At 41.8% G+C, this 27,015-nt stretch overlaps 1 protein-coding gene across 1 annotated transcript in view; it reads left to right on the forward strand.

The window, feature by feature from the left end:
• Window positions 1–121: 121 nt before the first annotated feature.
• PIDD1 (p53-induced death domain protein 1) overlaps window positions 122–27,015 on the forward strand; it is a 36,385-nt gene continuing 9,491 nt past the window's right edge. The window contains exons 1-14 of the mRNA XM_081313170.1: window positions 122–258; window positions 9,817–10,170; window positions 11,564–11,977; window positions 12,791–12,994; window positions 14,305–14,359; window positions 15,268–15,469; window positions 17,460–17,582; window positions 18,430–18,609; window positions 19,996–20,143; window positions 20,507–20,642; window positions 22,676–22,826; window positions 23,656–23,779; window positions 24,740–24,858; window positions 26,015–26,122. Coding sequence (XP_081169296.1) covers window positions 9,906–10,170; window positions 11,564–11,977; window positions 12,791–12,994; window positions 14,305–14,359; window positions 15,268–15,469; window positions 17,460–17,582; window positions 18,430–18,609; window positions 19,996–20,143; window positions 20,507–20,642; window positions 22,676–22,826; window positions 23,656–23,779; window positions 24,740–24,858; window positions 26,015–26,122 — 2,229 coding nt within the window. The 5' untranslated portion in view covers window positions 122–258; window positions 9,817–9,905. The remainder of the gene's footprint in view (window positions 259–9,816; window positions 10,171–11,563; window positions 11,978–12,790; window positions 12,995–14,304; window positions 14,360–15,267; window positions 15,470–17,459; window positions 17,583–18,429; window positions 18,610–19,995; window positions 20,144–20,506; window positions 20,643–22,675; window positions 22,827–23,655; window positions 23,780–24,739; window positions 24,859–26,014; window positions 26,123–27,015) is intronic.

Genomic DNA, 27,015 nt, shown 5'->3' on the forward strand with positions numbered 1-27,015 from the left:
GGTTCTTCCCTGCTCTGCAATAATCGGCTCTCCCGTTGGGCGCAAAAAGTAGCCAATCCGACACCATGTAGCTGGCCGAGGCTTCGTAGGCGTTCCGCCAATAGAAACGCGAGTTTTCAAACGCCGAGACCGGCGCTGCATGGGCGGGACTTCTCTGAGGGTGGTACTGTCGTCCCCGAGCGGGGTCTGTTGGTGAGAAGTGACGGCTTTATATCAGGGCCGAGGAATTCTGGGAGTTGAAGTCCACAAGACTTCAAGGTGCCAAGTTTGGGTTGTTGTTGTTAGCTGCGAAGTCGTGTCCGACCCATCGCGACCCTATGGACAATGTTCCTCCAGGCCTTCCTGTCCTCTACCATCTTCTGTAGTCCATCTAAGCTCACGCCTACTGCTTCGGTAACTCCATCCAGCCACCTCATTCTCTGTCGTCCCCTTCTTCTCTTGCCCTCAATCTTTCCCAGCATTAGGCTCTTCTCCAGTGAGTCCTTCCTTCTCATTAGGTGGCCAAAGTATTTGAGTTCTAGCTTCAGGATCTGGCCTTCTAAAGAGCAGTCAGGGTTGATCTCCTCTAGGACTGACCGGTTTGATCGCCTTGCAGTCCAAGGGAGTTTGGGTACCCCTGTTTTATATAGTTTGAACTGGTAGAAATGAAATTCTTGACTGCTGCTAACCTGAAATGGTCTGAATCCTAAACCCAGGGCTTTTTTTCTCATAGAATGCTCAGAACTGTGTTCCGGCACCTTTTATGCAAAAAAAACAACAACAAGCCAGCTCCCTTATTGGTTTTCCTAAGCTTATTGCAGGGCTAGCAATCTTGGCTCTTTTTTATGACTCGTGGACTTCAACTCCCAGAAATCCTGAGCCAGCCATGCTGAGGGGAAAGGGAGAGGTTTCCAAGCTGAGCCATGCTGGCTCAGGACGTTATTTACAGGATTACTTCTTTAGGAACTAAACTTTTAGAATCTAAAACAGCTAATTCAGAAAAGCCAACAGGAAAGAACCTCACATTTTTCATCTGCTTCTGTCTTTTGGAAGGTAAAATTAGATAACAAAATATATTTCTTATGTTAACATCTCTGCAATGAAATCAAAGGTAACAGGAAAAAAATGAGAAACATTTTTCTCAATGTAATATGTCTAATTTAGCTGATTCTAAAAAAATAGTATCTTTTGTACACTCTTGAAAACTATTTTTTTTAATCCCATTTATATCCCGCCCTTCTCCAAAGACTCAGGGCGGCTTACAATCTAAGCACAAATCAATGTGCTTAGCAGTAGCCTTCATTCTATGTATATGCCTGCTTATTAGGGCTTTCGCCCCCCCCAAGCGGCATTATTACAAAGTCAGCTATTTTGAATCTAAACAATTCTTAAGAATGAAATATTCTTAATTTGGACTTTACTTTTACTGTTTGGACTGTTGTGTGTTTTGAAAAATAGATTATTTAGAATCTAGTTATGTTGCACTTCAGTCTTTAAAAAATTAACCTAGTATATACATAACAATATATGATGTTTTCCCTGGTGAGCTTAACATCAATAACAACATTTATTAAAAAGGCTAAAATAATTTCTGGGGGTATTATCTGTATAGTAAAATTTTGGACAAGCAGTGATCATGTTACATATGTGCATAAGCGTAGTCAGTAGCATATGCCCTTTTAAAAATATCAAACATGCAAAGAAAGAAAAATAAGTCCAAAATATCTGTATTACATCCAGAAATGCCAACTTTGCAACCAATATTTCTCATCCATAACTATGGCACCCTAAGGATACCTGCATACATGCAAATGTTTCTCTGGGATCAGTAACGCAACAGGGATTGATTTTTCCTTCCAGTAACATATACCTAAAACCAGTTTATTTATTTATTTATTTATTTATTAGTTTTTATAAACCGCCCTTCTCCCGAGGGACTCGGGGCGGTGTACAGAGGAAGGAAGGTATACAGATGAACAATAAAAATAATAAAAACAATAGTGAAAACAAACTGGGACCCCAATTAACGCTATCATGCCAGGCCGGACTGCTGGAACAGGAAAGTTTTTAAGTCGCGTCGGAAGGTACGGAGGTCGGGGGCCATCCGGATTTCGGTTGGTAAGCTGTTCCAGAGGGCTGGCGCACCCACTGAGAATGCCCTCCCCCTGGGGGCCACCAGCCGACATTCCTTGAGCGGTGGCACCCTGAGGAGGCCCTCTCTGTGGGAGCGCACAGGACGGTGGGGTGCTGACATTGGCAGAAGGTGCTCCCGTAGGTAGTCCGGACCCATGCCATGTAGGGCTTTGTATGTCATTGTTAGCACCTTGAACTTCGCACGGAAGGCAACCGGAAGCCAGTGCAGCGCACAGAGGAGAGGTGTGATATGGGAGTATCGGGAGGCTCCCAAGAGTGTCCGTGCCGCTGCACTTTGCACCAGTTGAAGCTTCCGAGTGGATCTCAAGGGCAGCCCCATGTAGAGAGCGTTACAATAGTCTAGGCGAGAGGTCACAAGGGCATGGGTGACTGTACATAAGGAATCCAGGTCCAGATAAGGCCGTAGTTGGCGAACTAGTCGAACCCGGGAGAAGGCCCCCTTGGTCACAGCTCCTATGTGGTCTTCTAGGGAGAGCTGCGAGTCTAGGAGGACACCCAGGTTGCGGGCCCTATCAACAGGGGGTAGTAACTTGTCCCCGATGTTAAGCAATGGGACGTTCTGAATATCCTGGCTTGCCGGAACGTACAGCCATTCAGTCTTGTCCGGGTTCAGTTGAAGCCTGTTTATTGCATTTGGCAATTTTACTAAAAAAAATCTCATTCATTTAATTTGAAATCAAGTGAAAATTGATTTAAATTATTTTATTAAAACAAATTAATGGCAATTCTTTTATAAAAAGTTGCCTCAAACAAAATGAGTTTGACATGCCTGCTCTAGATAGTTGAATGCTCCAAAATAAATTCTAGACCAGGCCTGTACATGCAGCCTACCAAGCACCCTTTGACAGAGCACACACTTCTTTTTTTAAAGTAATAAAATCACCACCACTGCCCTGAAAATCATGTTGCCTAGTGCCTCCATGGCTTACCATGACCACAAGCTCCAACACTGTAGATGCTCCTCTAGTCACCAAATCATTGATTAGCCCACCAGCATTCCTTTGCAGACCACAAAGATTTTTAATTTATCAGTGTGGGCCTTTCCTTTCTACAAGATTAATAATAATAATAATAATAATAATAATAATAATAATAATAATAATAATAATAATAATAATAATAATAATAATAATAATAATAATAATAATATATAATAATAAAATAATAATAATAATAATAATAATAATAATAATAATAATAATAATAATAATAATAATTTGGAAGGGACCTTGGAGGTCATCTAGTCCAACCCCCTGCTCAGGCAGGAAACCCTATACCATTTCAGACAAATGGCTGGCCAGTCTCTTCTTAAAAACTTCCAGTGTTGGAGCATTCACCACTTCTGGAGGCCGGTTGTTCCACTGGTTAATTGTTCTAACTGTCAGGAAATTTCTCCTTAGTTCTAGGTTGCTTCTCTCCTTGACTAGTTTCCATCCGTTGCTTCTTGTCCTGCTTTCAGGTGCTTTGGAGAATAGCTTGACTCCCTCTTCTTTGTGGCAGCCCCTGAGATATTGGAACACTGCTATCATGTCACCCCTCACCCTTCTCTTCCTTAAACTACACATACCCAATTCCAGCAACCGTTCCCTATATGTCCCCCAATCATCTTTGTTGCTCTTCTCTGTACTCTTTCTAGAGTCTCGACATCTTTTTTACATCGTGGTGACCAAAACTGGATGCAATATTCCAGGTGTGGCCTTACCAAGGCATTGTAAAGTGGTATTAGTACTTCACGTGATCTTGATTCTATCCCTCTGTTAATGCAGCCTAGCACTGTGTTGGCTTTTTTGGCAGCTGCAGCACACTGCTGGCTCATATTTAAGTGATTGTCCACTAGGACTCCGAGATCCCTCTTACAGTTACTGCTATTGAGCAAGGTACCACCTATACTATACCTGTACATTTGTTTTTTCTTGCCTAAATGTAGAACCTTACTTTTTTCACAATTGAATTTCATTTTGTTAGATAGTGCCCAGTGTTCGAGTCTGTCCAGATCCTCCTGTATCTTAAGCCTATCTTCTGGAGTGTTAGCTATTCCTGCCAGCTTGGTGTTGTCTACAAATTTGATGAGTTCCCCATCTATCCCCTCATCGAAATCGTTGATGAAGATGTTGAAGAGCTGCATAGACCTCTTCTAGATTTTCCTCTTGCCTTTCCGAGTTAACTCCTTGGTCTGTCATTGAGCAAGAATTGACTTTGTAGGGAAGCATATTATCATTTGATGTATATTTAACATATGTTCTACCTTTATTTACCAATTATATAATATTTGTATGCAATCCACATGGCGAGGTTTGGGGAAACTTACAATAGAAAAAATATATTTTTAAAATCATCAGATTAAAACATTGCCTGGCCCGTACTGCCTCCGCTGCCCGCATTGCGCAGCCCCGCCATATAGAGTGGGCTCTGCTGCTCCCACAGCACCAGCCGTGCCGGCTCCAGCCCCAGGGAGGGGAGCCCGCCGCCAACACCCTTCGCACCTGTGACTGCAGCAGCACCGCCCCCCCCCCACTCCCCCGCCTCCTGCGCCCGCCAAGATGAGAGTTCCGGAAAAGCACTGCCTAAACCTATTAACTTGATAATTGCTTAGCTTCCATTATTAATAGACTACAATATATCCTGAATCACAGGCAGCCTGTTTTAAAAATTATCAGCTGCTGTGTATGAGCTTAAATGGACTTGAGCTTAAATGGACTCCAGAAGATGGTAGAGGACAGGAAGGCCTGGAGGAATGTTGTCCATGGGGTTGCGATGGGTTGGACACGACTTCGCAGCTAACAACATGTAGGAAAAGTGGCAGAAGGCCTTCCTGACCCTTCTGAATGTCTTTGGAGATTCTCAGTCATCCAGGTCATTAGTTATCCCAAAGGTGTTTTTTCACAAGGCAACTGGACTTTCTTGTTTTTCTTTGAAGACATTTCACTTCTCATCCAAGAAGCTTCTTCAGCTCTGGCTGTATGGTGGGGAACGGAAGGATTTATATTCCTTGCAGAACGTAGGAGAACATAGGAGAACAAACCCATCAGGACAAGATTCAGTAGTCCTTCTGCATTTAAAAGACAAAGGCCACTTTTTGGACAGAGAGGACCGCTGGTTTGAAAGAGGGGTCAAAGAGGCCATCTATGTCAAAATTGAACGGTCTTCTTTCAACATAAGGAAAGGGATATGACATCATCTATCTCCAGTCGACAACAGTCCTTTCAGCAGTTCCAAAAAGGCTCCACACCCATTTACACTACTCAGGTGACCGAGGACAAATAAACCTCCAAGTGACCTCAACAACTCTCTAAAAGAATGCAAATGACCAGCTGTCTGCAAGGAGTGTTAATCCTTCCATCCCCCACCATCCAGTTAGAGCTGAGGAAGCTTCTTGGATGAGAAGCGAAACATCTTCAAAGAAAAACAAGAAAGTCCACTTGCCTTGTGAAAAAGCACCTTTGGGATAACTGTAATAGACCACTTTTTGTCTCGACACAGAAGGAAGCTTAAAGATTTTTTGAACTTTGCCTATATTAGAGCAGTCAACCACAGGCATTCAGAAATTATAGCAATGTTCAGTGCAAAAATATGCAAAATTCCAGAAAAGTGTAAAAGAAGCATTTTTTTTTCACAGAAGGAAAGTATTTGGAAGTAAACTCAAGAAGTTCAGTTTTTACTTTTGAATATAGGGTAAAATTGAACAAAGAAAATCCACATCCCTTTATGACTTGTTTACAACAGCGACCAGAGTTCCTGGTTGTGAGAAAATAGTTTTAGTCAAAAAAGTTCAGACTATTTGTATCATATTAAAGAGCGTGTGATTGTAGTGAGTTTCTTTTTTATGTTTGATGTTTTTTATTCTTTAAAGTTTCCAGAATCCTTAGGACTTAGTTTAATAACAATACATCTGAAATCCTCTCTGACACACAAATTGCAATATAATTAACCCGTCATTGCTGAGCCTGGAAAAGCAAAGCTACCCTATTCTCACACCAGCGAAGGTTTGTTGGCAAAGAGCAGATGATTGTAGAGTTCACTTAACCAGATCCTTGGCATGCAAGCTGCTTCTTCTTTGCGTTAAAACGCAGTAACCCTTAGTTTGCCTGGGTGAGAAGACTTGTGAATGCACGGAAGGAACGGGAGCAGCTCTTCCTTTAACAAAAAAAAGTCCCGATTCTTGGAAAAAAATGAGGCTTCTGTCCTCAGCTATGTGCAACGTCAGACGCTCAACCGCAGCAGTTCCGCACTCTGAGCGCGCGTGTTTTCCTCCACAAAAGTAGCGTGACTTCTTTTTAGCAACAGTGGGAAGGATCAAAGTAACGAAATAACCTCAAAAAAGCAACAAAATGACCTTGCTGGGTAAGACTTTTTTTTTTGCCAATAGGAATTGAGGAATGGGATTGTTCAATCGGAGGGACTGCTAACCCGAATGAAAATTTCTGTTAAAGTCTCTTCTCTATTATGGGATTGGACCTTAGAGGACGCCCTTCACCATACTTCTTTTTCCGGGCAATTTTTTTTTCCTTCCTGCAAACTTCCTCCAAAGCTGCTTGGTTGCTTTTTTTTCCCCCCGCCTCATCAGAACGTTATGACAAAATAAGTTAATAAAACAAACCAAAAGCATAAATATGAATCTATTGCAAGGCACCATACCTGCCAGCAATTTTCTTCTCAAAACCGGAGCCCATTCTAGAACAAACGCCTGAAAATGCTCACACTAGCAGCTCTTGGCAGTTATGATTTTTCCCCCCAAAGCTGCATTTTACAAGAATTAAAACGTATTTCAGAGATTACACTAAATGATTGAATCCGAGGGCCGGAACCCTTCTAAAGACATGGAAAAAGTAACCATGCTGTCTCCCGATCTTTGCTTCCTCTGCCCACAGTGTTGCCTTTCACCCCTTCTATTAATTAATCTCTTCGGAGGATCTCACCAAGGGAGAGCTGCCTTGTCTTACTTAGACTCTTTCAGTTTTGGCTCTCTGATCGTAGATGCATTATGCTTCCCTGAACTCCCAACTTCCTGATGCTGGCCTGTTCTTGGTATTCCCTTTGAGACTGAGGGCACCAGGCTGAGAAAGGATGCCAAAATAAAAAGCAGGAAGTATATTTAGGTAAGCAAAGCTTATAAATGAATAAGCAAGAACTTGTAAAAGGGGTCTTGGATTTTGTTGTTTTGTTGTTGTTCCTCCAGTGAAGTTTTGACTCCTGGCAACTGCCTGGACAAGTCCCTGGAGCTTTCTTGGCAAGAGTTTTCAAAAATGGCTTACCCATTGCCTGGTTCTTAGAGCTGAGAGAGAGAGTGACTGGGCCAAGATTACCCAGTTGGCTTTGTGGCTAAAAGAGGACTAGAACTCACAATCTCATGGGGTCTATGCTGGTACACTAAACTGGCTCTTTTAAACTAGACATGCTAATTTGAAGTTCATTAATAAATGAGACTTTGGGGCTTACTGTTTAATGAAAGAAGAAACTAATGCTTGGCAAAGGAAATAATAAATCCTATACAAAAGGAATTGGGCCTTTAGTGATGTGCAAACTTGAGCTACATCACAAGAAACAAAGACTTGTTCAGTAAATATACGTTGCATTACAGGTAGTCCTTGACTTACAATCATTTAGTTAGCAACAGTTCAGAGTTACAATGGCACTGAAAAAAGTGACTCGGGATCAGTTCAAATACTTCCAACATGGCAGCATCCTCATGGTCACATGATTAAAGTTCCCAGTGCTTGGCAACCAGCATGTACATATAACAGTTGCAGTATCCAAAATCATCCCTTCCAACCTTTCCAGCCAGCTTCCAACAAGCAGTCAATGGGGAAGTTGGATTCACTTAATAACCACATTATTTGCTTAACTATAATGATTTACTTAACAATTGTGGCAAAAAAGATAAAATAGATCACAATTAATTTTACAATCGCTTTGCTTAGCAATGGAAATGCTGGTCCCAGTTGTAATCATAAGTCAAGGGCTACCTGTATATGCCATTTTTTTTCCATTCCTAGCATTTTCACACAAGTTCAGATTCCATCTTTTTAGGATCAAACTAGCATTGATCTATTGGTTACAACAGGAATTAGCCCTCCGGCTTATTGCCTGAGCCTGACATCATGGCCTGAGACAGAGTGGCCCAAAGTCACCTAACTGGCTAGGACAGTATGGAACCTATAGTCTCCTGGTTTCTAGCCTACTGCTTTAACCACTAGACCAAATGGCCTCTATAGTATGCAATACAATGTGCAATATAATGTAATTGTATTAATTGCTGGATTCATCTTGGCTATGCAAATGGGGTATTGCGTGGCAAAAACAGGACACCACATGGTGAAAACAGGGCGGTGCTAGCAAGTGTCATGCTCACAGCACTGTTTGTGTGTGCGCGCGTGCACGAAAATGCTTCCCCCTCCATTTGCCTCCAGTCCACCAACCGAGCAAGGTTGGAGATCTATGCTCTAAAATATGATAAAAGACAGCACGGCTGCCATATGCTTCATAGTTGGGATAGAAATCATGCTAATAAGAGAAAAACTGCACCTAACCCAGGGCTTTTCAACCAGTGGTACGGGTACCACCTGTGGTACATTGGCACCTGGCAGGTGGTACGCAACCATCCTAGAAAAGTAGCGGGGGAGGGGAATGAGCTGAAATGGTGGCAGCACCACACAAGCCTGAGCGAGAGATGGCTGGAGCTGCAGGGCTGTCAGGAATCAGAGGAAGCGCCAGGATCAGCGCTTCTTCGGGGCTGTCAGGGCTCAGTGAAAGCGCCAGGATCAGCACCAGGCTCCAGCTGGAGCTCAGTGCTGATCCTAGTGCTTCCGCTGAGCCCAGAAGAAGCGCCGATCAGCTGGAATGTTGCAGCATCTCCAGGGTCTTGTGATTTACATTCAGATGCTTGGCAATTGATTCATATTTATGATGGTCACAGTGTCCCAGGGACATGTGAAGTGACCAAAACCTGCTGCAACCACCCAGCAGACGGGGGGGGGGGGAGGAATAAAAACCAAACTCCACCCCACCCCACTCCCACTGCCAATCCTCAACAGAAATGCTCACAACAATGAAAACCTCGGACAGGAGGAAGAGCGCCACCGGGTGGGCAGGCAGGTGTCTTGCTCGGCTGTGGCTTGGGGGACACTTTTTTCAATGCCATTGTAACTTTGAACAGTCACTAGGCGAACTGTTGTAAGTCGAGGACTACCTGTACTTCATCACTTTTTTCCTTTTTTTTTTTTTTGGTCATCAAGTTTTTGACACCTTGCTAGGCGACTGGTGGTACTCGGATGTTGCCATATCCTAAAAGTGGTACAATGGATGAAAAGGTTGAAAAGCCCTGACCTAACCTTTTAAAAAATATTTCTTAATAGCTAATTGCCCTATCAGTTCATCATCTGTTCAAGAAGATTATTTTTACAAGATTTGACTGTAGAAGATTTCACTACATTAGGAAGACTTTACTTAAAACATTGGAAGCTTGAAATATCCAATAATTTCCTGCCCACAAGAAATTCCTTATTTTAGTGTAAAAGCAATTATCCCTGACAAATGTTTGCTTGAATAAAAGGATGCCTGGAAGGACAGGACTCTTCAGTGACATCTTGCTCAGGTGCGATCTCTGTAGCTTTCTTCACCAGACTAATTGTGCAGTTCTATAATTTCCTAAACTGTTTTCATGTTCTTCCCGTCTCTTCTCCCCAGAGGCTGCCCCATTCTTCCATCTTTTAATGATTTGTAGTACCACTGGCAAGTCAGAACATGCACAGCCCGTGGTGATGTAAGACCAGAAGATGGCAGGACTGCCAGAGCCCAGAGCTCCTCCAGGGGAAGGCACTTTGGAGGCTGGGGCATTTTCTATTTCCTATTTGGCTGGCAACCGACTGAACCTAGACGTCTATCCTGAGAGCTGTTGCTTGTTCCTCAAGCTGCTGGAGAGCAGGAGAGAAGAAGTTGAACAGGTGGAGTTCTTGAGGCTGAACTGCAATGAGGACCTTATCGCTTCCACCCTGAGCAGCCTTCCTGCTTTGCGGGGCTTGAAATCTCTTGTGCTCAAAGGTAACTAACTGCGTGTTTATCTGGCCGCTTTTGTTCAGCGGCTTCTAACGTGCTCTTTCACAGTTTCTTCTTCTGCCCTGATGGTTTGGTTCATTCTCTTCTCGTGTAGCTTCTAGGAATGGTCTTGGACCAGTTCCTTCACAAAGTTATGTGGCAAGAGGCATGTGCATTTGTTTAGATGTTGTTCACGTTCCGTAAAAGTGGCTTAGCTTGCAGATAATGATGTGAAAGCTTCTAGCCTTAGTGTTCTTCAATGGGAAACAGCCCCCCCCACACACACACACAAAATTTCCTGCTAGATTTTTTTTGGCTGGCATTGATTACCACTGCAATGATGGAGGGTTTTGTGTTAGAAGGTTGCAATTTGTGATAGCATTCCTGTCAAATCCAGATGTTTTCACAACTGAGAGCATGCAAAAATACGAAATCCGTAGAGCTGATTCCTCTGGCTTCTGTCCTCCCAAGGTTTATATGAATCTTGATTTCATAATCATGCAACATAGTCAACTCATTTTAATAGTTGTGTAAAATTTCTAAACTATTGTGGAAGACATATTTTTTCTCATCTTTCATCTCTTTTACAATTTTCGTTGAATAAAACTAGCAATATTTTCTGCAATGTTGCTCAGCATTTGGAGGGGTATATATGTTTGTAAAAGCACAATAGATAATGTTTGATGCTGTTCTTTAAGCACAGCGTATCTTATTTAATTCCCCTCCCCCTGTCATTTGTGCAGAGGAGATTTCAATATTTAATTAAGTCTGGAATCTTTATCCTATTTTCCCTAAAGTACAGCCGTGGCGATCATTAGATCTTAAGTCTGAATGTATATTCAGTGAACTCCACTTATTTCTGCACAGATTATGTACAAATTAAATACGCAAATGTAGAACCCCATATATGAATGTGAGCCTAATATTTTTGCCTACTGTGTAAATGAATAGCTAAAAAACAACCCCTTAAAATATCATTGTTATTAATACAGTTATTAATAATGGTGAATTAATGCTGACTATAAACCAGATAGCTCCCTCTTCTCAATTGCAGCTTCCCAGTTTAGTAATCTGTATCATTAGAGAGCTATTGGAGATGGCCCAAGAGGCCCAAACAATGGTTCTATGTGCCCTTTCTGGTTTTCAAGGAGAATTTAACCATCTCTGTCTTGGCCTTTTTATTACCAACGTACCCTGAAAGAAGCGGGAGAACTTTGCCAAATATTCACACACTACAGTTGTATCATATTGTTGCATGCATCAGAGTTCTTTAACTTCCTGGGCATTCCTTAAAGTTTCTGTATTTGCAAATTATTTCAAGTAAATACCACGTCTATATGAAGTTGCTGTGGTGCAAACCTCCTCCTCCTCTTCTTTTTTTTTTTTTGGACTTTTTCAGGTGGACACTCTAGAGATGACATTGGTGCATGTCAGAGAGGATTGCTAGCATCTTTGCCACAAGAGTTTGGGCAGCTACAATGCCTTGCTCATCTAGATCTCAGCTTCAACAGCTTCACCATTTTGCCTCCCTCTATTACGAAGCTGACCAGCCTCCGTTTACTCTCAGTCAACCACAACAACTTGCAGAGGCTGCCTGAGGACTTTGGCCAACTTGCCAAGCTGACTTTTTTCTCTGCTATGAAGAACCAGCTCAAAGGTCTGCCGCAGAGCGTTGGGGGGCTGGCAGCATTGCAGGCACTGAACCTCTCCGAAAATGCACTGGAATCACTCCCTGAAGAGATTGGGAACTTGCACAGCTGCACTGAACTTGATCTCTCTGGAAATGAATTAACAAGAATACCCAGTTCTCTTGGTAAGCTGTTTACAAATTTTTTTAAAAAAAGGATATGGATTTCCCAGGTTAGGAAAAAACACTGACTGGGGAGGCTGAGAAGCTTTACCCTGTGGGTAGCAAGCTGGGATTAAAATTATAATTATAATCCATCTATGGCCTTTTTGCAATCATCTATAACCCTGAATATATAATAGACTAAGCCTGATTTGCTTGGTACATTTATTAATTAGATGTCCTCATGTGGGTACATATCCATTTTAGTCTACATGCATAGTTCTTTATTTATTTTTTATTTTATTTTAATCCCATTTACATCCCGCCCTTCTCCGAAGACTCAGGGCGGCTTACAATTTAAGCACAAACCAATGTGCTTAGCAATAGCCTTCATTCTATGTATATGCCTGCTTATTAGGGCTTTCGCCCCCCAAGCGGCATTATTACAAAGTCAGCTTATGATGGTTGAATTGAGGGGTCCTTGGTGCTCTCCGAGTTTTGTTTTCTTGTAACATCATTGCTGGTGATGTTACCTAGTTTGGGTAAGGAAACATCTGCAAGAAAACAAGTTCGGAGAACACCAAGGACCCTTCATAGTTCTTTATAGCTGATGCGGCAGTATGAATGTAAGGCTAAGAAATCAAGAACGCAGTGGTTGGTTGGTTGATTGTTTTGTATCTTTAACAACTAGATTGGGATGGGTTGGCATAAGACTCCTGGTGTTTACTAGAGGGATTTGTAGAGTTTAAGAGAGGTAGGTTGGTATATGTATGTATTTATTCGGTTTTACCACGGCTAGGTTTTCTTTCCATTTTTAATCTGCGTTGTGACCTGCAGCCAATTTACAGTCTCTGAAGCAGCTGCATCTTCACAGCAATCTTTTGACAAGTGTTCCTGCCTCCCTTGCCTGCCTACCCCACTTGTCCAGACTTGATCTGCAGAATAATAGGCTTCGAAGCATCCCTCCAGAGATCCAGAATTTTCCTTTTGTGCATCTCCGAGGCAATCCTCTAGGAGAACTGGAGGTGCCTCTGCAGACAGGTAATTGCTTTTTTCTGCTTGATTTGCCTTCTGAACAGCTGCTCTCGGGCACTTTCATCTCATCCTGGGGAGAGAGCATCTGATCAACTATTTTGGCTGTCACAAAATGTTGTTGTTATTAAATGCAATCCCCAAACTGAGGACATGGTCATTTGTCATACAAAATATACAATAGGAAGGCATAATTGGAAAAATCACCTGAATTTCTTGTTGGGATTAGTTACTTGTTCCATATTTTTTTTTCAGCTGCCTGGTCAAAATAACTGTTTGGAAGATATACAGCACTTAAACAAAACTAACTATAATCCATAATTCCTCTAAACAGAATTTTTTTTTAAAAAAACAAGAAAGTGGAAGACAATTTTAACAAACAGAAAACAATTCCAAAGCAAGCTAAAAATTAAACACCCTAAGGCTGAAAGGCAATAGAAAAAAAAGTTAACAGGGCTAAATAACTGCTGAAGCTACAATGCATGAAACACTTTAAATTTTTCAAATTAAAAGATTAAAGGATTTTGAAATATCTAGGAAATAATAGCAAGTCATTTATAATATGTCAGAAGAGCAGAAGAGTTTTATAATAGGTTAGTTGAGGAGGATATGTTCAGTTGGATAACTACTATAGAAAAGGTCCTTTTTCATGTGACTCCCTTTCACGTCTCAGATGCAGCTAAGCTTATAAAAAAAAGTTGCATCACAGGCATCAGTTATAACAGTGGTGGCAAACCTTTTAGAGACCGAGTGCCCAAACTGCAACCCAAAACCCATTTATCTATCGCCGGGTGGCGGGTGGGCGTGGCCGACTGGGTGGGCATGGCCGCGGTGGTTCTCTCACCCCACCCAGCTCTCGCAGCTGTTCCCGGACTCGGCATGCGTGGAGAGGGGTAGGGGATGAGCCCGGCCCTGCATCCCTCTGTCTGTGGCAATGGCACGCGTACTCACAGTGATGGCTCTGCGTGCCGCCTGTGGCACGCGTGCCATAGGTTCACCACCATGGAGTTATAACATACTTATTATTTGTCATTTCTTTATTCATTTCTGTTCTTCCTTTCTTCTGGGAGCTCAAAGTGGCTCACATGAAACTCTCTCCTTCTGTTCTTCCACAGCAATAAAGAGAGATTAGGGCATGGACAGATCTTCCTAGATTATACTCTGCTTCTCAACCACAGACTAAAGCAGGGATCTTCAACTCTCAGAATTTCTCAGCCAGCTTGCCTGACTGAGGAATTCTGGGAGTTGAAGTCCGCAAGTCATAAAAGGACCAAGTTTGAAGACCCCTGGACTAAAGGAAATATTTTGTTTTCTTGCAGATGACTGTAGTTCAGAAGAATTGCAGAGAGTGTATCTTAAAGTTGATGAAGACAGGTATTTCATGTGGTGTTTAGCTGATATCTTGGTCAGGTGTCCTCCTAACTCCCCACTGATTTAGCCTACGTAAGCATCCAATATAAGCCATAATAACATAACAAATAATGCAAATTGCAGCCTTGTCATTTAAGCTTTGACATTTGCGTGTTTTGTGATATAACTTCCTCCCAAAGATACCCCTGATAGCATCCATATTGTACCCAAAGTTTTTCCTTAACCAATCTCATTCATTCAAATATGATTTTCTCAGTATTTAAAATCTCGGCTCATTCAAATTTTGTTTTTGAAGACTAAATAATTTTATAACAACTACTAATGGTTGAGCTTGTGCAGTGAGACTAGGCATAGCTTACAAAGTGGCATCCCTGGGCAATTGCCATGATATTAGCTGCGTGGCAGAATCTCCTCATGCTTAAAATTTGCATTCATGTGGGAAGGAAGAGTGGGAACATCTGAGGAGAGTGTCAAAGAGTGTCATCTTATTTTGCTATCTCAGCTTAAAAATGGAGGATAGAGATTGTGTGTGGGTGTATATTGTTCTTCATTGTTATTGTTGCTTGTTCAGAAAGCTATGCATATTTCCTGAAGATTTAGGGAAAAAGAAATTATAACTAAAATTCCAGCTCAGTTTTTGCAATCTTGGTACCTTCTTTGATCATGATTGCAGGAACTGGCAACGCAGTGGTCCACCCCTGTTTAGCCTTAAAAAAAACCCCCTAAATTCCAGATGAAGCAAAGACAAAGAGGTTGGGCTCCAGCATCCTATGATCCACAACCAAATATGAAGCATTGTTGTGGTTTATGGAAGTTGTAATCCATCCATAATCATTTTTTATTTCAACTCTTCCATCTCGGCAAGAATGGAGGTTATAAAGACATTTTGTTTCCTTTTTGCATTTTCAAAGCTTTACCGTGACTCCTGAAGGCTGCCACATTTTCTTGGCTTGTGGCATTCAACTCCATTTCCCACGGGGTGCTACAACTACTCTAGTAACTATTCACTTCCAGAAACGCTTCCCTGACCCTCTTTGGGTGAAGCTGAAGCACCACGACATCCTACTAAGTGGAGTCCTGGAACTGCAGCCCCATGGGATTCATTTCCAGCAGGTAAGCACAGATGAAGGTTTAAAAGATATTAAGCTGGAACTTTATAAATTCTCTTGTTCATGTTAGTCTGCAGATTTACAATTTGCACACTAACATGGACAAAAAGAAAAAAATATATGCAGAGCATGGCTTCTGGAACTCTTTACAATTGTTATTTTCTTCTGTGTGAGGAAGTAATATGTTTGCCTTCTCTGAGTGTGATTCTGCTATTCCCTCCGATTGAGTCTGTATGTGTGCACTAGGAAGCGGAAAACAGGTTGCATACCTATACTTCACCGCATTTTGAGCTATTGCCCATCTTCCTCTTCTAAAATGATTTTTCTTCTCCATGACCCCTGGATGGCTTTAGTCATTTTCAAGCTCAATCTTTCTTTGGATAGCTTTTTCGTGGACAGAAAAACAGACAGGGTTCTGAGCATCTGTACATCCTTTATTTCCATTGGGTTATTGCACTGGATGGTGGTGAATTAGTTACATGTTAAATAAGCTAATGAGCTGGCTCACCTGATGAGCTCTTACTAAAAGGTTTAGGCTGAATTTTGAGTTTACAATAATATGGCTTTTCCCTCTCCCCCTTCCCACCACTCAGACACTAATCCAGATTAGAGACCTGGAATTTGGGAAATTAAGGGGAAAATGTTGAATAAATGCTGGCTGTCTGACTTTGTTCAATGTCCCAGGAATTCTCCATCAGTTATGCAAAGGCTAATTGTAGTAATAGAAGAAATTATTTCCTAATTCAGAGAGAATTGGTTAGGACAGAGTTGAAACTAGGCTTCTCCCATTTTAGAAAATCCACCAAAAATGTATTTATTTTAACCCTGTATATGGCCATCTTTCTTTTGGGTGTATATGGAATGATTAAGCACATGGATGCCTGCAAATAAAATATTATAAAATTACTGGGAGTTCCAGAAATTACTATAAGTTACAAAATGCTATCCTATCACTAGAACATGTAGCTAATTGTCTAGAATGAAATATCCCTGTTAAAAATCCCTGTTTCTTTGCTAACTCCCTAAACCAGGGGTAGGCAACCTTGGCTCTTTTATGACTCATGGACTTCAACTCCCAGCTGGCTCAGGGAGTTGGCTCAGAGTCCATTCCATACCAGGCTATGATATACACTGAGCAGATGGTGCTGCCTGACTTTGTTGTGTGGCCATCTATGTGAGGGAGAAGAGGGCCAAATGATGACCTGCCTGTGCCAATATCATGTGTGCCATAACCAGAATGCAAATATATAATGACAGCCTTTATGTGATGATATCATTGTACACATGCTATCATTTTGAGAGATTGTGGATGCTGCTGTTTGCAGCATCAACTAGATCAGGGGTGTCAAACTCAATTTCACTGAGGGCCGCATCAGCATTGTGGTTGCCCTCAAGGGGCCGGGTGGGTATGGCCAGGGTAGGCATGGCCTATTGGGTGGGCATGGCTAGAGTGCGTATGGCCTACTGGGTGGGCGTAGCCAGCTCTACATCCTTCACATCAAGGGTGCCTATGGGGGCCTGGGCAGGAGTGGGACAGATCTGAGGGTCTCTGGCAGAAGGAGGGTCTCTGGGCCAGGGCCAAGGCAGTGGGGGCCATTCCCTCACTGTTTCCAGGATGGCTTCGTGGGCCACATGAAACCACTTCACGGGCCGGATCCGGCCCCCAGGCCTTGTGTTTGACATGTCTGAACTAGATCAACAAATTATGCGTGGAAAAGGAGATTCATTCCTTTTCCATTAGGGTGAGGTGTAAATCCTTTTGAAGCATCATCTGTGAGAATCTGTAACTTTTATGTATGGACAACTGCACTTTTGATGACATAGTATGCTGGCTTCCATATATGCACATCCCATTTCCTATACTGCCTTACTAGTATCCTTTTTCTGCTCCCTGAAGTGAGTCTTTCTCTTGCTCCAGATATTGCAGAGCTTGAGTAAGGCTGTCTCTCTGGGGTGAACTTATGGACACCCTCTCTTCTATCTTGGCATGCTAGGAGGTGCGGATCCGGATGCCTTATGCTTCTCCTCACAGCCTGAATGACCGTGAGCTCATAATTCGAACCTTTGATGGGCAGAACTGGAGTGATTTGAGAACAAAAGTGAAAGGCAAAGGCAAGGTAAGTTGAGGATGGTTCTAATTCCTGTTTCTTCACTTGTTGTTTCTTCCTTGTGTCGAATGAGTGCCCCTCATTTGAGTTCCTGCAGGAACTTGACACGTAAATTCTGTCTGATATGAATGACCTCTTATAGTTTAGAACAGTTTCTCAATCTCAGCAACTTTTAAGAAGTGTGGACTTCAACTCCAAGAATTAGGGATCCCCGACTCCATTGGCTGTGGCATTCCAGTCTGCAATCTGTCTTGTGCATTCTGGGAGTTGAAATCCACACTTTTTAAAGTTGCTGTGGTTAAAATACACTGGTTTAGAAATTTTCAAACTCTTTGGTTAGCTTTTAAAGAAACATTCAGCATATCTGATTTCTGTGGACTAGTTCAGATAGAAACTCTTTGAAGAAACGTGAATCCCCTCATGCGCTGAGAGACAGATGTCCCATTTTTTATTATATAAAGCTGATAAATAATTCAGTTCATCCTAAGAGCACTAAGTTGAGGAAATCAAGCATGAGCCCTTTGTCCTTCTACTTACCTACTAGGACATATATGTCACTGAGCATCTTACATTTCCTCTTACAGTAAAAAGGATAAAATACAAAAACAAAATAATAGCATAACTAACAAAGAAACTTAGGCTACTGAGAACTACATCAGACACAACTCAAGTTACACTAGGTCCCCTCCCAGGGTCTTCTTTAAAAGCTGTCCTAAAACAGCCAGCTGGGGGCTAGCCTGACCTCACTAATAAGCCTTGAGTTATGATCTGCTATGGTAGTGAATTGGTGTCCGTATCTTTCAAGTACTTCCGTATGTCCTGAAGGTTCTGTTCATTCTTCCACATTCTTGGACAGAAACGTTCGGCTTGCTGCAGCGTCTCTCACTTCTCCTGGTTTTTGGTGGTCTCACGCCTTGTGGAGAACGAGTGCAAAGTCTCTCAAGAAGGGGGCTTGCTTTTTTCAACTGTCGATCCCAACATTAAAGTGACCTTTCCTCCTGGTGTGACCGAGGAGACGAGGACAGTGAAGCTTCAGGTAAGGAAGAAGCCGCCCACCCAGCCCATCCAAACAAATACAGATAAACACTGACTCTGAGTAATCCAGACTTCCAGTAAAAAAAAATTTAAAAAATTGTCTGTGTTACAAGATCGAAAATCACCTGGTTCAAGTCACACAATTTGGGTCATGTGAATTTAAAGCTATAAAGTTTAAAAAAAACTCCTGAAATATTTATTTAATCTCATGTGAGACTTTTATAGCCAGCCCTTAATTTTTTTTTCTTTGTTAACCCACATTGCTAATTTGTAAAATGTCATTAGGGATGTTGTTTAATTTCAGCCAGGGAGGACGGTGAGACTGTAAATAATCAGAGCCTGATCGTGCTCTGCAATTCTGTGCATATAGTTTTAACTTTTAATATCTTTATGGTTTTTTTAAAGGGTTCTAGTTTTCAGATCTGCACAGCCAGAAGAGAAATAAAGTTCAGGTTTACAATAAGTGCCTGCAGTGCTTGTTCAGGGCATGCCATTTTTTCAGAGTCTCTAACTCATTCACCTTCTCCATCCAGCTCTGTTGCCTGCCACATATTGTTTCTTCCTCTTGACGTTCATCTTTAAGACAAAAGATTAGCTTACATAAAATGTGTGCTTGTTTGCGCGTATCACATTCAGAATAAAGCATACTGTTTGCACACATTTTGTAGAACAACAGTTTGGGTCTTTTGCAAGATTTAAATTTTGGTATATGCCGTTGGTTTTTTTAAACGACTGTTTCAGTTTCTGAATAGTCTTGTCAGAAATGGAAGGTACTGGCCATGCTTAATTTTAATGCCATAAATATTTTTTTTAAAAAGTTTCAAAACCAAAGGCTACCACTTTATCCCATTCGGGAAAAATATTGACCCAGACAACCTTTCTCTGCTTGAGAGGATATTTTCTTGTCTGAAGATTAGGCACACTCAGGATTTACAACAAAATCAAGGAATTGCTGAGCTGTCTCTTCTTTTACTTCTCTGAGGTAGATTTGAGAACTAATAACTGGGAAGGCTGACCCAAGAGCCCCCACAAGGATCAAATTGAGGCCTGAACCTGTGGCCAGAATCCAAGAGGCTTCCTGTTTATTTTTTTCCAAGGGCATCCCTTAAATCAGGGGTGTCAAACTGCCGGCCCACGGGCCAGATGCATCATGCGGAAGCCACGCCCACCCCATTGGCGGCAATGCCATAATCATCCTGATACATTGCACGACATCACATGATGTCGCAAGTTTGACATTTCTGCCTTAAATTCTGACAGATTCCTCTCCAGTAAGTCTCTTTTGGTTGTGGGAAGAGGCCTTGAGAGATTCTTCATGCATGGAAGCCCAGACACTCTTGAATAGGCCCAATTATCCTATTCTTTTTCTTTTTTCTTTTACTTTCAGGTGCTTTCTGTATCAACAAAGGAGCTAAGAGAGATTACTGGTGATACTGAAACACTTGCCAGCCCTCTCCTCTGCCTCTCTCAAAGTTCCACTGTGGACTTTCTTCAGCCTGTTAAAATTCAGCTTCCACTGCCTCCTGGTGTCACAGGTTAGTTTCCCAGTTTTGTTTTTAAAATGTTTTCATGGGATGGAAATATTTCTTTAAAATATGCAGTTCCCTGAATTTCAAGAGGAATTCAATGCCTTTATACAGTTAAACGAGATTTCGAGATCATTTATCTTCTGTGGAGGAAATTGGGTTAAGTTCTTAAGGCATTGCAAAAGTTTAGGGCAGTTTAGCTCTATCCTGCAGAACATTCATTGTTTACATTTGGTTAGACTATCATAGTCCTTTCCAAATCTATCCCATTAGGGACATAAGCCAACCTCCATCCCCTCTGATGCAATTATAAACTGAAAAAGAGTTCAACCTTTAAGCTTATGGCTGACACCTTTTCATTTTTTCCCTCAGGTCTAACCTTGGACCGTTCCAGAGTACATTTGTTGCATAGTGACTGGGATGCTCAGAACTGGAGTGACATCACTGATCAAGTGATACTGGAGTTCACCCACCTCTATGCCTTATTCGAAGTAACACACTTCTCTTGGTTAGTGGGCTAGAGATCATAATCTTAACTTCGGTAGCATTTAAGTGGTTGTGGACTCTGTGGCTAGGCATCATTTGGGCCAGCAGTTTTCTTTCTATGGTAAGCAGCAAATGTTCTCAGCTGGCCTTTACAGCTTATTTGCAACAAAACTGATATGCATTTGGAGCATTTTACTTGACCATAAGAGCTGAAGCCCTGCTTGTACAGTTGTTTCCAAAACAATTTGGACAGCCATTTGTCTGACATGGTATAGAGCAGGGGTCCCCAATCCCCGGATCGTGGACCGGTACCGGGCCATGGCATGCCAGCAACCGGGCCACACAAACAAGCAAAGCCCCATCCATGGGATGCAGGCAGCACACAAAATCACACGCTCTCCGGTCCATGGAAAAAACTTTCTCCACGGAACCGGACCCTGGTGCCCAAAAGGTTGGGGACCGCTGGTATAGAGTCTCCTAAACGAGCTGGGGGTTTGACTAGAAGTCCTCCAAGATCCCTTCCAATTTTGTTATTCTGTTAAGTGATTGGAAACAAGCCATTCCCACATTTTGCCGAGATTGCTTCTTTAGAATGCTTCAAAAGTCATGGCATGGTGAACACCAAGCAGTCCAGATACAGGAGGCCTTCCTTAGGCATGGCCTCATTATCTGCAGTTGCTAAGCACTGACCAGACCTCAACATAAATATAAAGGTTTTTCCATATCTGAAATTTAGACTTTGTTTTTGTTATTTTATGCATGTAATGGCACATGGTATTTGGTGTATGTGTAATGTACATTTTTTTAAAAATGTAGCGTAGCTGCTGTATATTTGTTCCTCCTCCTGCATCACATTTTACTGAGTCAGCCTGGGAAGCCAGGCTTCATATGGCTTTTCATAGCAGCTGGCTTTCTCTGACTTGCTTAGCTATGATGGAGGGAATCAACCAATATGCACCCACGTGGCTCAGGCTGACTTCTCCGCTGCTCATCGTCAGAGTCTCTTGATCCTGCTATTGAATACTGAACACGGACTCCAGAACTGTCCACTTCCTGCTCCCTGAAGCAGCACCAGTTATGGTTGCCAGCACTGTGGTTGGAAGCTTTGTGGAGATAAGTTTCTCCAGTTGTGGTGAGGCGTGAACACTCTGCAGGTAACACTGGTATCCAGTAGTAGAGTGATCAAGGGACACATCCACTGGCATCATAAAAGAACTGTGCAAACTGGAGAAGCCAGTATGAGCCACATGGCACAAGTGAGACAACTCCTTCCGTCACCTACCATGACAGCTGGGCTAAAGATGAAAGTAGAGAGCTGCCACAAGGAAACTAGTGGGAAAAAGGAAAAAGATAAACAAATACAGGTATGTTGCACAGACAGTTTCTTTGGAGGTAGAGAACACTTATAAATTCCAGAACCCAATGCATAGTTCCCATTGATTCAAATTACCGTTGGTTACAGTAACTTTATGCATAATTTTATGCTGAAATAGAACCTCTCTTGAACAGCGAAGGCCTCATTTGTCTCCATTTTGTTTATAGAGTTGGATTTTTCATCCTTGTGTTTAGTGGATGTAGCCAATATGAATTGCATCGCTTTTCTTGCATGTCATTTCACACTATTCTTTTTTTTAAATCGCTCTTCTGATGAAACTTAAATAGGTGACCCAAAGAGCCAATTTGGTATAGTGGTGAAGATGCTGGTCTAGAAACCAGGAGACTCTGAGTTATAGTCCAGCCTTAGGTACAAAAACCAACTGGGTGACTTTGGGGCAGTCATTTACTCTTAACCCTACCCAACCCACCTTGCAGGGTAGTTGTTGTGGAGAAAAAGAGGAGGAAGGAGTATTACATATATTCCCCGCCTTGAGTTACTTATAAAGTAAAAAATAATAATTAATATGTTCTTTTAGTATAAAATAATTCATATCGTGCTTTTTTCATTAATGAAGCAGTTATTTTAGCCCTCATGTATTCATATTTTCAAGTGGTTGACTTTATCAGGGAAAACCTGGACCAATCAAAATCATTTTACAAATCTCCCTTTCCCTCCAGGTATTGGTTATGGTGCACCACAAAAGCCTACATTGGTGGCTTTGCTAAAGAAGTCTATAAAAAATTGCGCATGTACCAGGTGAATTTCATAGCACTACAGAGAAAGAAAGATCCAGAGCAAGTCTTGCTCCAATGCCTCCCGAAGCACAAGGTGGGTGTTTCTATGTGTGTATGAGTACAACCCTGCACATCCCTGCTTATACAGATGCATACATTTGCCCATATCATAGGAAATGAAGCTTGTATTCTGCAAGCACAAAGTTGTTCCTAGTATCCAGAATTTTAGAAATAGTAATATAGCGAGGAATAAGTTGGAATAAGTAGGAGTGAGGAATATAGCTATCTCCGAATAATGTTTCCTTCATTTAAAGTTGAACTTAGCCTTTAAGTGTCTGTCTGGGGCCAGACTTATAAAAGTAATATGTAGAACCGAACAAAACAAAATTCATTTGCAATTACATGATGTACATAATCACATAAGCAGATTTTTTGGAGTTCAAATGGAAGATCACAACACCAAAATGCTTCAGTTCTAGGGAAGGATTTGCAGGTTTCAATACGTTTTAGGAGAGGTGAGATCAGCAAACATGGAGGGAAGGGAGGAAAATTACTTGATGAAAAAGTTCATTAGATTATTATTGGATGCTGCAACACTTGGATGAGTATTAGGTACATTGCTTCAACTTTCTACAAGTGTATACTTTTCTGCTGTTTATCAGACCAGCTTCCATTGCCCTGACTCCTTAAAACACCAGCATATTTTTTCCCCAGGTTTGTGTGGAATTGTTACTAGTTATATGAGACTTTATAATTAAGTATGCATAGGCAGCTCATATCAAATGTATTGCATTTTAGCAAGCCTCCAGGAACTCTGTTCCTTGGAAACCTGAATCTTCCCATTGCAGTGGTACAAGGATAAAGAAATGAGGATTTTAAAAATAATGTTCCAGTATCTTTATTCCTTTTTGATGGTCTTTTAGGTGGATCCTGTTTTGAAAAAGCTCTATGACCGATATCGAGGCCCTGAGCCATCCGATATTGTGGAGATGTTTGAAGGGGAACAGTTCTTTGCAGCCTTTGAACAAGGCATCAGCATTGATGCAGGTGAAATGTCAAACAGCTTGCCCGTATTTACATATGTATGCCTCCATAATTCAGGTTTAGTACTCCAATTCCAAATCAGCTCATAACAATAGCAATAGCACTTATATAGCACTCCATAGGGCTTTACAGAACTCCTTAAGTGGAGCCAATAAGGATTGAACTCCTGGCTGCGGGCAAAGTTAGCCTGCAATATTGCACCTTAACCACTGCACTGCACCTTAACCACAGCTCATCTTAAAAGAACTAACAAAAGACAAAACCAGTTGCACAGGCAAAACCTGGATTATCTTAATCCCAGATTATATGGTATTGTAGTGAGGCCTCTATCTGAAAAACAACAAATAGGAGTTCTCCTGACTCTGACTATATAAATCCCTTCTCTGCACCCCCCCCCTTCCCACCCTGGGACTATTTCCTAATTTCTAATTTATGGATAAGGATGAAATTCCTTTTCTGAATTTCCCAGGAAAAGTTTCAGTTGATTTAAACTATTGCAGATCAATGTTATTTACGCATTCCCCGTTGCTGGAAAATTTCAAGGATAGAGTCCTAGGATGGAGGACCCATTATATTAATGTTAAAAGGCCTTTAACTGAAAGTGGCTGTTTTTGCCTCCTTAACAGATTCTTTCAAGTGACAATTTGAGTAATAAATGTGGGATACATTATATCTAAACCATACGGTTTGCCAATGAGTGGCAAAATTTACAATTTACTTTGAGACTGAGGATGGGGGGGGGAGTTAAGATGACTTAGTTCCAAAATTCTGTTCCTTGTGGGACAAAAACCTGTAAAAAAAATTTAGTCTTTCTAACAGCCTTCCCAAAACTATGGTAGCTGAGAATTTCAGAAGTTGTGTTCTACCCCATTTGGAGAACTTCTAGCTGCAGGAGGCTATTTTATAAAAATGAGATTATTTGTGATTTAAGCCAATTGAATTATTTTCTCAAACTTATTTCAGACCGCCCAGACTGCATTGATGGAAGAATTTCATTCAATTTTTTTTCTCATTTGAAAAATGTGAAGGAAGTCTATATTACCTCTGAAGTGGACAGAAACAGCAAGCCTGTGAAAGGGCAGGTACGTATGCTTCTCATCTTGTCCACATTAAAACTTCCCATAACAGTTTGTACCCCAGTTAATTAATACTAGCATATCAATTCTTTTTCCTCATTGTCTGAGTCCAGTGGCATAACTTATTTATATTCTCTGATTCCATAATTCAAAAGATGAACATATAATTTTGATTGTAATAAATATTATCTTCCAAATATTTTTGTAGAATGTGCTTCATGGATGGGTGACGTTCACAGTTTAACTCAAAGCCACCTTATCTCAGAATTTTTTAAAAAAGTATCTATTCCAACTGTGCAGGCTTTATGTCAAAACTTCTACTGCCCAGGATGCTTTCTTCTGGTTCTCATATTATTATTTCCCCCTTATATAGTCCCACTGTCTCTAGTATTAAATAGCTATAAAAACTCAGGACTTAAGTACATGCAATTTTTTTGTTAAGCAAATCCTTTTCAGCTACTTTGCAAACCATAACTAATTCCGTACACTACAGTGATCATAACATGGTTTATTTGTTTTTGAATTATTGTTGACATGAACACAGCTGATTATTCCTCATCTCAACAGCTCAGTAAGCAAATCATGGCTGACGTGTGAGCCTTGTCATATTTCATAGTATTTAACTTAATACAGATTTAATTTCATTATTGTGTGTAGTTAAACTAGAGCTTACAAATTCATAGTTTGTAGGAGCAAAAGAGGAGAGCCAGTTTGGTGTAGTAGTTAAGGCACCAGCCTAGAAACTGGGGGACCTTGAATTCTGTTGTTATAGGCACAATGTCAGCTGAGCAACTTTGGGTGTCAGCCTCTCTCAGCCCTGGGAAAGAGGCAATGGCAAATCCCTTCTGAAAGTGATTCAAGAAAACACAAGAAAGATTTCAACATTGACGAAAGTATAAAAGAAATGTTTGGGGGAGGGGAGGCAAAAGAATGAGCAGAGCAAATCCCAAGTAATCAAAACCATAGCAGTAATTCTCAACAGACTGGTCTAATAATAGGCACACAATAATATGCTAGATCAGATTATTTGCTTTATATTCAGTTCACGCTAGAACCTCTACAAATAAATGCATAAGTAAGTAACCTCCCAAATGAGAGAACACCAACATCTCAACCAGCTGTGGTTCTCTCAAACCTGTCTAAGGCTGATCTCTTTTTGTAGGTTTCCTTTTATCGAGGAGAAGTACCAGAGAGCATTCCTGAAGAGATTACGAGGAGGAGGAAGGGCCCTGACTCTCATTGGCTAGCTACCTTGCCAATCAAGTTACCTGTAAGTGCTATTCACAAAGAAGAATTGACATGCACAGCAACTTGGATGGCTGTTCTTTTTGGCCCTGGCCTTGTATTCTGGATCGAAGCTGTTGTACTTTAATTAATCTCTTGTAAGACTTCTATGGTCTATGTAAGCCAGACATGTCAAACACAAGGCCCGGGGGCCGGATCCGGCCCGCGAAGTGGTTTCATGCGGCCCGCGAAGCCATCCTGGAAACAGTGAGGGAACGGCCCCCACTGCCTTGGCCCTGGCCCAGAGACCCTCCTTCTGCCAGAGACCCTCAGATCTGTCCCACTCCTGCCCAGGCCCCCATAGGCACCCTTGATGCAAACGATGTAGAGCTGGCCACGCCCACCCAGTAGGCCATACGCACTCTAGCCACGCCCACCCAGTAGGCCACGCCCACCCTGGCCATACCCACCCGGCCCCCTGAGGGCAACCGCAATGCTGATGCGGCCCTCAATGAAATTGAGTTTGACACCCCTGATGTAAGCAGATATAATTAACCTTAACAGGTCTCTCCAGATAGTTTGAACTCGTAGAAACACCTTTTATATAGAAATACCTTTATTGCAATTCAGATGACGTTGTACAGCATTTCCAAGATATTCCCGAGGTGTCTCCAAGGTTAGAAGATGATAATGCTCCCAGGGTCTGCATATTGGGACCCCATGTTTTCTGCTAATGAAGCATGGCTCACTAGGGAAAAGGGAGGAGGAAGTCCATCCCAGAAAGGGGAGGGGAAAGGAAATACATCATATGGTAGGAGGGTCTGACTGCCCACATTGTGATTTCTCCACACAGCCACGTGGTGGCAGCACACCTTGTGTATGTAAGGCAGTCACCCCACATTTTGCTGGTTTTCCCATTCCTTTCTCAACCTTTGAGAC

Source organism: Vipera berus, assembly GCF_964194415.1.
Source record: "Vipera berus genome assembly, chromosome: 1".
In the NCBI taxonomy this organism is placed as follows: Eukaryota; Metazoa; Chordata; class Lepidosauria; order Squamata; family Viperidae; genus Vipera; species Vipera berus.